Source organism: Canis lupus, chromosome 8 (genome assembly GCF_011100685.1).
Source record: "Canis lupus familiaris isolate Mischka breed German Shepherd chromosome 8, alternate assembly UU_Cfam_GSD_1.0, whole genome shotgun sequence".
Classification (NCBI taxonomy): Eukaryota; Metazoa; Chordata; class Mammalia; order Carnivora; family Canidae; genus Canis; species Canis lupus.
Genome location: NC_049229.1, coordinates 44,495,586 through 44,510,371, shown reverse-complemented (window position 1 = coordinate 44,510,371; position 14,786 = coordinate 44,495,586). Strand labels below are relative to the sequence as shown.

The 14,786-nt window shown below is 43.8% G+C and overlaps 1 protein-coding gene across 3 annotated transcripts in view; it reads right to left on the bottom strand.

Annotated features, from left to right (window-relative positions):
• Nucleotides 1-14,786, bottom strand: part of LOC119876501 (peptidyl-prolyl cis-trans isomerase A-like) — a 27,273-nt gene extending 12,487 nt beyond the window's left edge. The window contains exons 1-4 of one of the 3 annotated variants that reach the window (XM_038545104.1): nt 14,652-14,786; nt 7,242-7,599; nt 6,843-6,958; nt 5,848-6,621 (exon numbers count right to left, since the gene is read on the bottom strand). In XM_038545104.1, coding sequence (XP_038401032.1) covers nt 6,556-6,621; nt 6,843-6,958; nt 7,242-7,566 — 507 coding nt within the window. In that variant the 5' untranslated portion in view covers nt 7,567-7,599; nt 14,652-14,786 and the 3' untranslated portion in view covers nt 5,848-6,555. Of the gene's footprint in view, nt 1-5,847; nt 6,622-6,842; nt 6,959-7,241; nt 7,600-13,449; nt 13,600-14,651 lie in introns of those variants that run through there. The other 2 variants (XM_038545102.1, XM_038545103.1) reach the window with 2 other exon arrangements.

The window sequence follows — 14,786 nt, the reverse complement described above, 5'->3', positions numbered from 1 at the left end:
GTTTATGTATACAATGGAATATTACTCAGCCATTAGAAACGACAAATACCCACCATTTGCTTTCACGTGGATGGAACTGGAGGGTATTATGCTGAGTGAAGTAAGTCAATCGGAGAAGGACAAACATATGGTCTCATTCATTTGGAAAACATAAATAATAGTGAAAGGGAATAAAGGGGAAAGGAGAAAAAATAAGTGGGAAATATCAGAAAGGGAGACAGAACATGGAAGCCTCCTAACTCTGGGAAACGAACTAGGGGTGGTGGAAGGGGAGGAGGGCGGTGGGTGGGGATGACTGTGTGGCGGGCACTGGGGGTGGCACTTGACGGGATGAGCACTGTGTTATTCTGTATGTTGACAAATTGAACACCAATAAAAAATAAATGTATTATTAAAAAAATACAGACACTAACTTTATAGTGGAGAAACCTAGTGAACCCCACTAACCAAGTTTTTAAAATTAATATCATCAACACTAGGGTAAACTAATATCACGTGTTTCCTGATAACACATGCTGAGAATACTATGAGTATTTAATAAAATATATATTTAGTCTTTGTCCCAGGTTCCTGGCACAGAGCTCCTAAAACCTATGTAATTCCCTGAGAAATAGGAAAGTCTTTTGATAGTCATAGCAAGCCCCGTTTAACCATACCTAACTTCATTCTAATAAGATGAGTCATAGGGAGTGGATCCCGGATAGCTTCCAGATGGGGACCAGAAAAAACAAATGAGTTCTTAGAGGGTTAGAACTTTGAGCCCCACCCTGACCTCTAGAGAACAGAGAAGGGGCTGGAAATTGAATGTAGACATCAATGGATTTAATCAATCATGTCTACATAATGAAACCTTGATTCTGGGTTGATGAAGATATCTATGTACTGGGATGGTGGTGCACACCCTGGAAAGGGCATGGAATTTTTGTGTCACCCACCTCCCATTCCTTGCCCCAATGCATCTCTTCCATTTAGGTGTTCCTGAATTGTATCCACTATAATAAAACTGTAACTGCATATGTAATGCTTTCTTGAGTTCTGTAAGTCATTCTAGCAAATTATTGAACCTGAGTGAGAAAATCATCTAATTTGTAGATAGACATAAATGTGAGTAGCCTAGGGACCCTGTTGGTGACTGGTATCTGAACTGGGAACTGGGGACAATGTAGTGGGACTGTGCAGTCTGTACTACCTGGTAGCAGTAGAGTGTCAGAAGTTAGTTACTAGTGGTCGTTAGTGCTAACTACTAGTAGTTAGAATCAGAATTGAATTGGATTGTAGGACACCCAGCTGGTAAAGAAGTGAAGAACTGACTTGTTTGGAAAGCCAAACAAGGTCTCAACATTGACATCGGTGGTATTTCCGCCCAAAATACCTTACTTGAATCTCCTCAAAAAGACATTTTGCAAAATAACTAGCCTGAACCCTCAAAATATACATCACGAAATATAAACACTAAAAACGATTCCAGATTTAAAGGAGACTAAAGAGACATGACAGGCATATGCATTATATAATTTGGGATTAGATCCTTGATGAGAGGAAAAATATAACTATAAAGAACATTAATAGGACAATAGACAAAGTTTGACTATGGCCTATTAGGAAATAGCATTATATCATAAAATTTCCTGATTTTGAAAAATTATTATAATTGTATAAAAGAATATTTCTAGAAAATATTCACTGAAATATCTAGTAAAAATGTTTCCAACTTATTAAGTGGTTCAGAAACATAATATGCATAGGGGCGCCTGGGTGGCTCGGTTGAGTGACAGACTCTTGACTTTGGCTCAGGTCATGACCTCAGGGTCATGAGATTGAGCCCAACATTGGGCTCCACACTCGGGGTGGAGGAGCCTGCTGGAGATTCTCTCTCCCTCTGACCCTGCCCCTACTCGTGCTCTCTCTCTCTAAAATAAATAAATAAAATCTTTTAAAAAAGAAAAATAGTATGCATATATTGCTTACATACATTGTATATAGAAAAAGAAAATGATAGAGCAAATGGGGCAAAACAAACAACTGGAGAATCTGGGCAAAGTGTATATGAAGTTTCTTATACCAGTCTTACAACTTTTCCGTAAGTTTGAAATTACATAAAAATAAAAATAACAGAAAACAACACAGCAGTCTTACCGATTTAGGGGCTAGTTTTCTTCCACAGAGTGGCATTTTTAAGATAATCCCAAAAGATTATTAGAACACTAAAAGACAGATATACCAATTCCCAAACTATGTTCCCTGGGGCAAATTAGATCATGACAGATTAGCAGATTTATCAAAACTAAAACAATTTATCAAAATTAAAACAATTGTTACTTCTTTCTCCTAAAATTCACTTTGGAAATCATTTTATTCGTCAGATGGAGAACTCATACTCTCATGTGAGAGAGCTCATATTTCTTTAGGAAAACATCTTGACAAAGTGAGATGTGCAAAGTGAGCTTATTTATCTAGACAAGGAATACAAAAGTAGGAATAAAGTCACCAGGGTGGGAAGACTAGCAGTTACATGGTAAAGGTCACATGAGTAGCAATGAGACCCCTCCCTAAAAACCTGCAAGTCTTCTCCTTAGAAACCATGGTACGACATGCAGTGCCTGTCCTATGGAAACAAAACGTGTTGCATTCCTGTTGACCTGGGAGGAAGAGGAGTGTTTTGACAATATAAATCCTTTGACAGGAAATATTGGGGAATCTTAAGGCTTCTGTAGGACATGAAACTAAGGTGTTCAAGGCAACCTGAGATGGTCAATTTTAAGTGTCAATTTGACTAAGCTAAGGAATGCCCAAATAGCTCATAAAGCATTGTTTCTGGGTTTCTGGGTATGCGTGTAAGGATGTCTCCCGAAGAGATTACCATTTGAATCATTAAACTGAGCAAAGATCTTTACCAATATAGGTTGGCATCCTCCAAATCATTGAGGGCCTGAACAGAACGAAGAGGCAGAGGAAGGACAAATTCATTCTCTCTGCTTAAGCTGAAACATCTGTCTTCTTCTGCTCACCTCCCTCCATTGAAGTTTCTGATTCTCAGGCTTTTGGACTCAGAGCCACACCAAACTCACACCACTGGCTACCCAATTCCCAGACCTTCAAACTCTGAATTATACCACCAGCTTTCCTGGTTGTCCAGCTTGCAGGCAGCAGGCAGATCGCAGAACTACTATGCCTCCATAATTGAGTCAGCTAATTTCTGTAATAATCCTCTCCATATGTATATTTATATATTCATATATATATATATATATATATGTATATTTCTATACTCATGTATACATTTCTCTGAGTAACCCTAGATACTGGATGGTATCTAGTTTTCATATAAAAGGAGAACAGCAAACACATTATACAGTTGTTCTGATTACATGTTAATATCTTATCATCAGGGACGCCCGGGTGGCTCAGCAGTTAAGCATCTGCCTTCAGTCCAGGGTGTGACTCTGGAGAACCGGGATGGAGTTCTGCATCAGGCTCCCTGTATGGAGCCTGCTTCTCCCACTGCCTCTGCCTGTGTCTCTGCCTCTCTGTGTGTGACTCATGAATAAGCAAACAAAATCTTTAAAAAAAAATATCTTATCATCAATAAATGGGTGCCATATTCAAGAAAGTTACATGAATGATGAGCTGATGCAGGAGGAGATGATGTGTGATTGAACTTCTACATATAGGCAGCAAACACCCTGTCTTTGGTATTTGTGGTCTGATTGAGAATCGCTGGTTTAAGTTGTGGATCTTGTTTTGTACTTTCAATATAGGAATGTGCTATCTTATTAGTAATTAGTAATAATAAATTGGAGTTGAATTCTCCAATTTATATCATTCTGTCACAAGGTTTTAAAAAAATGAATCAAGTGTTGACCACTTCTTATAATTGACTTATCTATGAGACTTTTTTTTTTCTTAGCTTCAATCTGACCTTGATTATTTGTCATGGCCACCTCGTGGTTTTCCACTGCTACATTACAACTAGGCAAGGGTTCTGTGGTCAAATAGGCTTTAAGAAATACTGCTATGGGGTGTCATTTTTACAGATGCCAATTTGAAGAGGCAGGACTCAGAAAACAGAATGCATTTTCCTGTTCTGGCTACTTTCACAAAAAGCTCTGAGGCACTCCTGATTATTGGAATTATGGGTGGGGCTGAGTAATGAATTATCCATTAGCCAAGGGATTTCCACTGTCAACAGCAATGTAAACTGCATGTCACGGATCAACTCCACACCTTCGGAATGAAATTCCTGGGACACGATTCACTTCAGCAAGGGCCACTATAAACACAGATCAAGGGTTCTAAGGGGGAGTCAGCAAGGATAAGGGCTTCACCCCGGATCACTGCAAATCAGGGACATGGGCCTCTTTCAGAAAGCAGTGCAAGAATTAGATCATTACTGCAAAACGAAAATTATGCTGTCAAAACTTTTAAAGTGGTAAGCATATTAACCAAAATGCATGTGAGTGAAGAAATTCTCAGAGCTGCAGCAGCTTAGAACCACACAGACAAATGAAGGCTTTCTCAGCCAAGCTGAAGCCTATTTACGGTCCTACTGTACTTGGGACTATCGTGCCCTTGAAACCCAGCTGTCACCTAAGACAGGAAGGGAATTCTGCAAATTTGGCAGCAACCCTTCAGCTGTGTGCTTAATACCCATCTTGTAGTATGCTACGGTGTGACGTTACTACAGGGCTTGCAGAAGACATGGAGATAGCTCCACAAAGTATCAAATTGGAAGAAATGGATTGTACATCCTTGTACAGAATGGATTCTGAAAAATACCTCATGATTTCGCTACCTGCACTATCATATCTGTCCCCAAATCCCTGCCCTCAGTGTTCTTCACTAGTTACCATATTTATTCACCCAGGTTCAAACCCTCACTTATCCCTGACTCCTCCAACCCCCTCACTCCCATCTTGGCTGCCACCTCTGGCAGATCCCACTTCTTCACTGGAAATCCATTCCCTTCTTTTGCTCATTAAGGCCAGTGCCCTGGTTCAGGTCCCCACTTCCTCATACTACTAAGTTGTTTATCCTCCCAGTTTCTAGCACTTTTCATTTTATGACCACTGTAAAGTTCATCTGGTAAATCAGTCTGAATCATAACGACCTTAATCTAACCACCATAATCTAACCACCTTCAATTATTCCTCATGGCTCTGGACGGCAGACATATCCCTCAGCCTGGCATCCAAGACTCCAGTAATCTCCAGGCTCTGTCCCCATAACCCCTCAATGTATACACTATTACCCACACATGTCCATACAAGCACCACATGGTGGCTTCTTTCAACTTCTATTTACGTCTGGATCTCACCTTGCACACAATCTATTCAAATCCTATCTATTTTCCAGGGTCCATATCAAGCATTCCTTCCTCAAAAAGACATTTCTCTGCTCCCCAAGTAATGTCATCTCCTACATCCCTGAACCTACCACATTTTTCTTGGCATCTATTATGATCTGCTTTCTATGCTTCTTATCTATCTTATCTACTCTATAATTTTCATTCAATCAATATTTATTAGGACTTGACTATGTGCCAGGCCTTGTATTAAGCATCAGGAATACAGGGGTGAATAAGACAGCAATGACCCCTCAAATCACACAGAGGAGTATGCAAGCCAGGATCACCACAGAGCACTGAGACCGTACCATAGAGAAGGTAGCTAGGCCAACTGTTCTATCAAGGTGCTAGAAAATCCTGATAAACAAAGGGTCATTCAATTCAGATGCTCTGTTTAAAAACCATAATTCTATTAATAAAAAAGATCATTTTAAATGGGAAATTTGAAGAATCAGATAGTATAATCTTTAAGTCCATAATTAAAGACCCATATACAATTACAGCAAAAGTGGAAGGATGTCAAATATCCCTGCTGAAATATTTTACAGCAACAATTACCATTTTTTAAAGACATATTTATTTGTCAAATACAATAAATCAAAGAAAGGATGAAAGGAAAGAAAATCAGATATTGGTGTCAATGGGACTTCAAAAGAATGTAAAAAGACTACCGGTTTGGTTTTTTGACAGTTTTGGATCGAGTGCTTTAGAATCTCAGTAATATCCCCAGAATTTCATGTGGATATAACATAGATAAGGATATGTATATTTGGGAGGTAAAAAAAGAAGAGAATACAACTATGAGATGAACTATGTTAAATTATCATAAGGAGAAAAACAAGACAGGGACACCGGGGTGGCTCAGAGGTTAGGCATCTACCTTCGGCTCAGGGAGTGACTCCAGAGTTTCAGGATTGAGTCCCGCATCGGGCTTCCCATGAGGAGCCTGCCTCTCCCTCTGCCTTTGTCTCTGCCTCTCTCTGTGTCTCTCATGAATAAATGAATAAAATCTTTAAAAAAATAAAAAAGGACAAGATTTCTCTATGGCCCATATCCTTGACTCAACCACCAGTAACGAAACTCTGGCATTTACAAGATGGGAAAGTTGCAGCGTGCCTGGGTTGCTCAGTCAGTTAAGGGTCAGACTCTTGGTTTGGGCTCAGGTCATGATGTTGAGGTCATGGGATCAAGCCCTGAGTGGGGCTCCGTGCTCAGCACAGAATCAGCTTGAGATTTTTGCTCCTTCCTTTTCTTTCCTCCTGTTCTCTCTCTCTCTCCTAAATAAATAAGTAAAATAAAATAACATTTCTTAATGAATAAATAAAAGATGGAAAAGTTCTTTCCATACATTCTAGTTCTAAGTATGCAAATTACTACATTTCAGTGATTCTATTACATCTCAGTTTGAAACATTGCCCACGATTCACATCAAGTGTCCAACGTTCCACCCCATTTCTCTCCTCACCCCACTCACCCGTCTCAGTGATCCCCTATTTACCTCATAAGCATCTTTGATGTTCAAGGGCTCACCAAGTGCTGCCACATGTCCCACAATGCCTTTGTTCCATTCTAAGAGGATACGGTTATTTGAAGCTTCTTCCAGTGTTGAACCTTCTGCATCATCAAACAGGAGGCTGATAAGAAACTTGGTGAAACTCAGGAAGGGTCTGGAAGTTCAGATAAAACAGGAGTTAGAGGGATCCCTGGGTGGCGCAGCAGTTTGGCGCCTGCCTTTGGCCCAGGGCACAATCCTGGAGACCCAGGATCGAATCCCACGTCGGGCTCCCGGTGCATGGAACCTGCTTCTCCCTCTGCCTGTGTCTCTGCCTCTCTCTCTCTCTATCATAAATAAATAAAAATTAAAAAAAAAGAAAAAAGAAAAAGAAAAACTGGGAACCGTTGGTGTTGGGTCCAGCGTTGGCCATGGACAAGATGCCAGGCCCCGCGGGCTTCAGGGTGAAGTTCTCGTCATCAAACTTCTCCCCATAGATGGTCTTGTCGCCAGTGCCATCGTGGCGCGTGAAGTCCCCACCCTGGCACATAAATCCTGGGATAATCCTGTGAAAGCAGGAACCTTTGTAACCGAATCCCTTCTCTCCAGTACTCAGAGCATGAAAGTTCTCTGCTGTCTTTGGAACTTGGTCTGCAAACAGCTCGAAGGAGACGCGGCTCAAAGGCTCGCTGTCCACGGGGATGTCAAAGAACACGGTGGGGTTGACCATGTCTGGACGTCGAGGCCTGCTCCGGGTATACTCCTGGTATAAAGGAAGAAAATTAAAAAGTAAGCAATAGCTAATTCTAAAAATTTAGTTCAAGCAAATTTAAATTATTTAAATTATGTGAAAGAGGGATCCCTGGGTGGCACAGCGGTTTAGCGCCTGCCTTTGGCCCAGGGCGTGATCCTGGAGACCTGGGATCGAATCCCACGTCGGACTCCCGGTGCATGGAGCCTGCTTCTCCCTCTGCCTGTGTCTCTGCCTCTCTCTCTCTCTGTGTGTGCCTATCATAAATAAAAAATTAAATAAATAAATAAATAAATAAATAAATAAAATAAATAAATAAATAAATTATGTGAAAGAGATCCATCTGAGTTGAAGGCTTCACTGTACGTGATTTTTTTTAAACAAACATCAGATTATACACATCAAAATGACTGTTCAATTCAAAGGATTCCGTTTCAAAAAATGTTTCATATCAATGGATAGTGCCATTACTTTAAACATTTTTGGAGCTCTTCTTTTGAAACTAACTTCTAGGAAAATTCATAAGATAAAAAAAGGATATTAGTTTTCTCCAAAAGTTAGATCTTCTTCTTCACTAAGCCCTTCTCTCAAAACTAACACATAAAACCAAAACCAAAAAAAAAGCTTGCATCCCAATTTTGTGTTTTTAAACACAAAAAACCCTAGAGTAACAGCTAACTTAGTAACTCTTATGCATAAGATTTGACTTTTCCCAAAACTCAAATTTACCTTCAAAAGACAAAAACTTACTAACACTAACAATGTTTAAAAGAATATGCCCATAATAAAAGCAATGCAATCCCCACTCTATAAGGACATATTGATTATTTTCACTAAAAGGCCAGGACAAAAAAAGTTGGACTATGCACTATTTTGGAGAGTGTTTGTATACAGGCATTCTTCAATCTTTTTGTCTGTGGTAAAAATTGTGACCACCTTGATGGAGGGTAAACAGGCAACATCTAACCATTTTTTAAATGCATTTATCCTTTGTTCCAGATGTTTTACACATGTGGCAAAAGAAGTACAAGCATATTTCCTGTAGCACTATTTTTTATAGCAAAGTTAATAAGCTACCTATACCACAACTGGAAGGCTGGTTAAATACATAATGACACATTTATACAATGGAATACAAGACAGACATTGAAAAATAGTTATTTCACTTAATAAATCTCCATAATTTATTAAGTGAAAAAAGAATACAGAGTGAAAAAAGAAGAGGCTGCCTTATTTCTGAATCTCTACTAAGTTTTCCATTTTTGAGATATTCCCTTGATTATTTTATTTTGAAGAACAAAGTATTATTTGGTAAATATCTATTATTCTGAAATAGTACCAGTCTAGAATGGAATGGGTAAAAAAAAATAATAACACAGATGATATTATCAGGATGACCACAAAATTTCAAGTGCTGAATACAGATATAAAAGCCTTTCAAAGACCCCTTTAAGAAGAAACACTTCCATAACCCCCCCAAATTGCAGTAGTGGTGCCAAAGACACTGCTGTCAAAAATGCATGTGAAGCTGTCAAAAATGTACAGAAAGGCAGCCCGGGTGGCTCAGCAGTTTAGCACGGCCTTCCGCCCAGGGCGTGATCCTGGAAACCCAGGATCAAGTCCACATTGGGCTTCCCAGCAAGGAGTCTGCTTCTCCCTCTACCTGTGTCTCTGCTTCTCATTCTCTCATAAATTAAAGAAAAAAAAAAAAAAAAGATGTATAGGAAGTTTCTGAATAAAATTGTTTTGTAAGAGGTAGATATAAAAAAAAGCACTATATTTAAATTAATATATTTTATGTGATTTATAGATATGTACATGTACCTTAAATTGCTAAATCAATATAAAAATAGGCATTTGGGGGATCCCTGGGTGGCGCAGCAGTTTGGCGCCTGCCTTTGGCCCGGGGCGCGATCCTGGAGACCCGGGATCGAGTCCCCCGTCGGGCTCCTGGTGCATGGAGCCTGCTTCTCCCTCTGCCTGTGTCTCTGTGCCTCTCTCTCTCTCTGTGACTATCATGAATAAATTTAAAAAATTTTTTGAAAAAAAAATAGGCATTTGAATTATTTCAGCTACCAACCTAAAATTTAGTCAAATGATTCTTATCTTATTGGAAAATGGTAATAAACTTTTTTTTTAAATCAAAACACCTACTTGACAAGCCCATGTGGATATCTAAACAGACAAGTTAAAATGGCAAAAAAACAGAATTCCTAATGATACTCATTATCTTACTACAATCTCACTCCCTGCCAGTTTTCCTTATATTAATAAAAGCACCATCACCTCCCTAGTTACTCAAATCAACATCTAGGAATAATTCTAAATTTGTTCCCTTCAAATCTCACATCCAAGCCAAGCCCCATCTATGTGACTCCCCAAAGCTTGTATCCCAATCTGGTCATTTCTATCTCTTATGTTACATCCTGGTCTAAGTAAGTCCACTATGGCTACAGCCTCCTCACTGGTCTCTCTGTATTATACGTGCCCCCTTTCAATCCATTATCCCCATAGCAGCCCGAGGAATCTTTAAACAAAGTATATCTTAACGTCATAATTATCCTACTTGGTGTCTCAGTGACTGAAGAATAAAACTCAAACTCTTTCAATCCCCTACCATCGTTCCACTTGCCCAGGCTGGCCTCCCTGGTGCTCCTCAAGCACGCCAAGCTCTAACTGTCCTCAGTCTGGAATGTTCTCCCCTCACCTACATCTGGCTGATCACAGCTTCTGCATCTCTACTCAGACAAGTCTTCCTTGATCGTGCCACCTAAAGTGGCCTTTGACACATGATGGTCTCACTTCACAGAACCTAAATTCTTATTAGTTGCTCTGTTGTCTTATTGTCTGTCTCCTCCAACCACATGTAAATTTCATCAGCGCTGCGGGTCTGCCTTGTTCCCGGGCTGAGAAAATGCCTGTCTCATAGTGTGTCTACAACAAATAATTTTTGAGTGAAGTGAATGGATCAATAAATAAGGCTCCTAAATGAACTACAACAAAAGGGAGGGCAGTCTTTGATGATCTAAACGCTGGTATGTCTGTTGCATAAAATTAACACTGCAGTTTAACTATGAGTATTTATCACCTCTTGGATGTAAGCCTAGTAACTAACTATGCTTAATTTATCCTCATATAACCTACAGGGCCTACTATATCTCTTAAATAGAGCCAGGACTTAAAAATTCTGTTATATGGTTTTTATTACTATAGTTGTCTCACAACTGTTTTGTTTCTAATTATTTTCTTGGAGGGATGAACTCAGTGTTAAATTATACAGGAAAGCAAATCTAGTATATTTGCTCATTCAGTCAACAATTTTTAACCAGCAGTTATCAGGGAAGGGATTTCTCATGACACATTATTGATTATCTGAGTCCCTGTAGTTAGTTATATGCTTATGTAGCTTAGCTCTGTGTTTTATGTATGCTTAGCTCTGTGTTTGAAGATAAGTTATAACAAACAACGTAATATAGCAGCAGAAATCCTTTCAAGGTCAACCAATTTTCACAGGCATTTATTTATTTTTTTATTTTTTTTAAAGATTTTATTTATTCTATATATATATATATATATAGAGAGAGAGAGAGAGAGAGAGAGAGAGACAGGCAGAGGGAGAAGCAGGCTCCATGCAGGGAACCTGACTAGGGACTCCATCCTAGGGTCTCCATGATCATGCCCTGGGCCAAAGGCAGGCACTGAACCGCTGAGCCACCCAGGGATCCCCTTGGCAGGTATTTAAATAAGAATTTAGGAATGCCAGAAACCTTCATCCTGTTCAAGGATTACTTCTGAGTACAGATCATTCAGTCTGGGGATAGGATAAAAAAGCATGCATGAATGTCAAATGACAACAATTAAATCAAATAAGGTAGAAATATTCCATCAACATGCCTGTTTACAGGCACAGATGCCCAATCTAAGTGAATCCAAATTTATTTTAAATTTTAAAACATGTTAAATGTTTCTACAGAACCATCTGTTTCATGGGGTCCTGAATCACAGACTCATTTTACACTTACAGCGTGTAACAAAAGGGAAAAAAGCAAAGTAATGTGAGCTTCTAGTTAAAAAAAAAAAAAAATCCTAGCTCTAAAGTCAAAATGTCTGCAATAAGTTTTTGCCACAACCATATGAATCACACTGGGTTTAGAAATTTGGAATTTTTATAATCAACCACTGTTTAATCTCTCTTAAATCTCCAGTTAATGGGGATCCCTGGGTGGCGCAGCGGTTTGGCGCCTGCCTTTGGCCCAGGGCGCGATCCTGGAGACCCGAGATCGAATCCCACGTCGGGCTCCCGGTGCATGGAGCCTGCTTCTCCCTCTGCCTGTGTCTCTGCCTCTCTCTCTCTCTCTCTCTGTGACTATCATAAATAAATGAAAAAAAAAAATCTCCAGTTAATGCCACCAAATATAAGCCCAAACCAGAACCCCTGACTACACACAAGCTCTTAGATTATATTCTTTAAACTGACAGCTTCCAGCGCTTTATAACTCTTAAAATTAATGGCCTGTACTACTCTTTAAATATTTTACACTTTCATTTTCTGACTTTTACTCAACATGAACTCTTACAGATATATAAGAATATATATACACACATACGTTTTAAAGAAGGTGGTCAGTCTATTGTCAACAACTATAATATAATAACCATAGCTAAAAAAAAAATAAAAGTCTTTATATAGGGTTTCAGATGACCTACATTTTACACTGAGCCGCAACTCTGAGAAATTAGGATTTTAATTCTATGCTACTTGGGAGAAAAAGTAATGCGGAAAACAAAGTAAATTTAACTCTTTCCATTTGTTTCCCAATAAAAAGTTACTAGCAAAGTTTTGGCAGGCTCTGAAAGAAGTGTTCTTATGTATTTAACTGTTTAACAACGACCACCAAGCTACCCTAAGTGCCTATGTTTGGGGGGGGAGAGAGAACATCTATGCTGATTTAAGTAAGACCCCTCACTTTTTTCTTTCAAATATTAGTAACCTGCCTACAGAACACCTCCAAAGAACACCCTGACCCACTGAAAAAAAAAAAAAAAAATCAGCCCAGTTCTCCTGCCCACTCCCCATTCAATGTGACAGAGAGGGGGAAGTGGGCCAGGGAGAAAGGGAGCTGGGGACGGATGGCCTGGGAGTGGCTTGGGAGCCCTGGACCCGGGCCCAGCAGGCAAGAATTCCGGATCGCGGTGCCTGAGTGCCCCGGCCCGGCCCAACGCGCACGACAGCGTCCTTCGAACACACGTCACTCTCTTCGGGGTTGACCCTCTGGTGGCTCCAGGTTCAGGACTTTTTTTTTTTTTTTTAATTTATGATAGTCACAGAGAGAGAGAGAGAGAGAGAGAGAGAGAGAGAGGCAGAGACACAGGCAGAGGGAGAAGCAGGCTCCATGCACCGGGAGCCCGATGTGGGATTCGATCCCGGGTCTCCAGGATCGCGCCCTGGACCAAAGGCAGGGGCCAAACCTCTGCGCCACCCAGGGTGCCCAGGTTCAGGACTTTTGAAGGAAGACTGCCAAGGCGGGCAAGGAGACTTTAAGGGAGAGCGGAGTGACTAAACCCTGGAGATCAGATTTGCCCTAAGCGGTCGGCTCCGTCCTCAAACCCCCACAGTGATGACGTCCACACCGACTCTTTAGGAGAAACAGCCTTTTGTGAAAAAACAAACAAAAAAACAAGAGCCGCTTCTAGGATCCCAAAGTACCACTACACCGGAAGAGAATAAAGGCGGAGAAACCTATCAGGCCGGTTCCAGGGACGCACCCCCCTACCCCCCGCTGGCGTGACCCCGACGCCCCCACCCCGCACCCAGCCCCGCGCCCCCAAGGGAAGTGGGGGGGGGGATGCTCAGCCAACTACCTTGCTTGGTCTCCAAAGGGCAACACAGCGAACATAGGATGCTGGAGGCGCAGCTCCCGCGGCCTCCGCAGGCCCTGGGCTGGGGGGCGACGACGAGCCCAGGTGAGGCGGCCCCTGAAGCCTGTCGCGGGCTCCCGACCCCGCCGCCGTCCGCCGCCCGCCCTGCGCCGCCCCCTGGCGGGAGCGCCCGGCACAGCCGAGCCCGCGCGGCCGGGGGGGCGGTGGGGAGCCCGGGCCGCCCCATCAGCCCCGCCTGGCGCGCGTCGCCCCCGACGGCCGCCGCCTGCAGCCAGTGCGCCCCGGAGCCCCCGGCCGCTCCTCGGGCTGCGGGGACGCCGCCGCCCCGCCCCGCCCCGCCCCCGCCCGCCGCCGGCCCAGCCCCAATCCCTCCCGGCGCAGCGGCGAGCGTTTCCCACGCGCGCGGCGCTCCCCGGGCGCCTCCTCCCCGCCCTCCGCCGCCGCCGCCCCGGCGCTGGGCTCAGCCGCCCCACGGGACCCGCCAGCCCCCCGCCGGCCGCCGCCGCCGCCCGCCCCAGCGCCTCCGAGTGCGCCGCGGAGCCCTGGGCGCAGCCGGAGAGTGGGAGGAAGCGCGCGAGCCCGGGAGGGACTGCGGGGGGCGAGGGGCGACCGCGCGCACCCCGGGAGGACGCCCGCCTGCTCCGCCTCGGGCTCCCCGCGCTCCCCCGCGCCCGGCTTCCCCGCCCCCCGAGGGCCGGGCCGGGGAGGGGGGCCGGGGCGGAGCGGAGCCGCCGCGACCCAGCTGGAAACGACGCTCCCGGAGGAGCTGCAGGGAAGGGGCTCCAACACGGTTTGGGGCTCGCTAAGATTTAGGGGGCCCTGGAGGCTAGAGGGGGGCCGGGAAGGCCTCTGAGCGCGGGTGTCTGTGAACGATCCTGCCCTTGGGGATCGCCAGGGCAGCCGGGTGGGGGGCGGGGCGAGGGAGGGGGTCCGGCAGGTACATTGTCGTATCTGAACTCTGTGAGCAAGTTGGACCGAGCCCCACGCTTGGGCGCCTCGACTGCGCCGGCCGCGGAGTCGCGGTCTCTGCGCCCCAGCGGGACCAAAGCCCTCCTCCGGAAGCAAAGGGCCTGGGAACAGAGCGCGTTTAAGGGTGAAGGAAGGGGGGAGGTTCAGGAAGGGGGCGAGCTGAGCCCCCAGGTCACTGTCAGCGCTCGGCGCGTCCTCCGGGGTCCCCTCCTTACCTGGTGGCTTTCCTAACAAAGTAAGAGACGGTGAAGTCCCGGTGATCATCCAGCCGCGCTTCCGCGGAGGCCTGATCCCGCCGCAGCCCCCCCGCCCCCCGCCCGCGCCGGGGCTGCCCCGCTCCGGGGCCCACG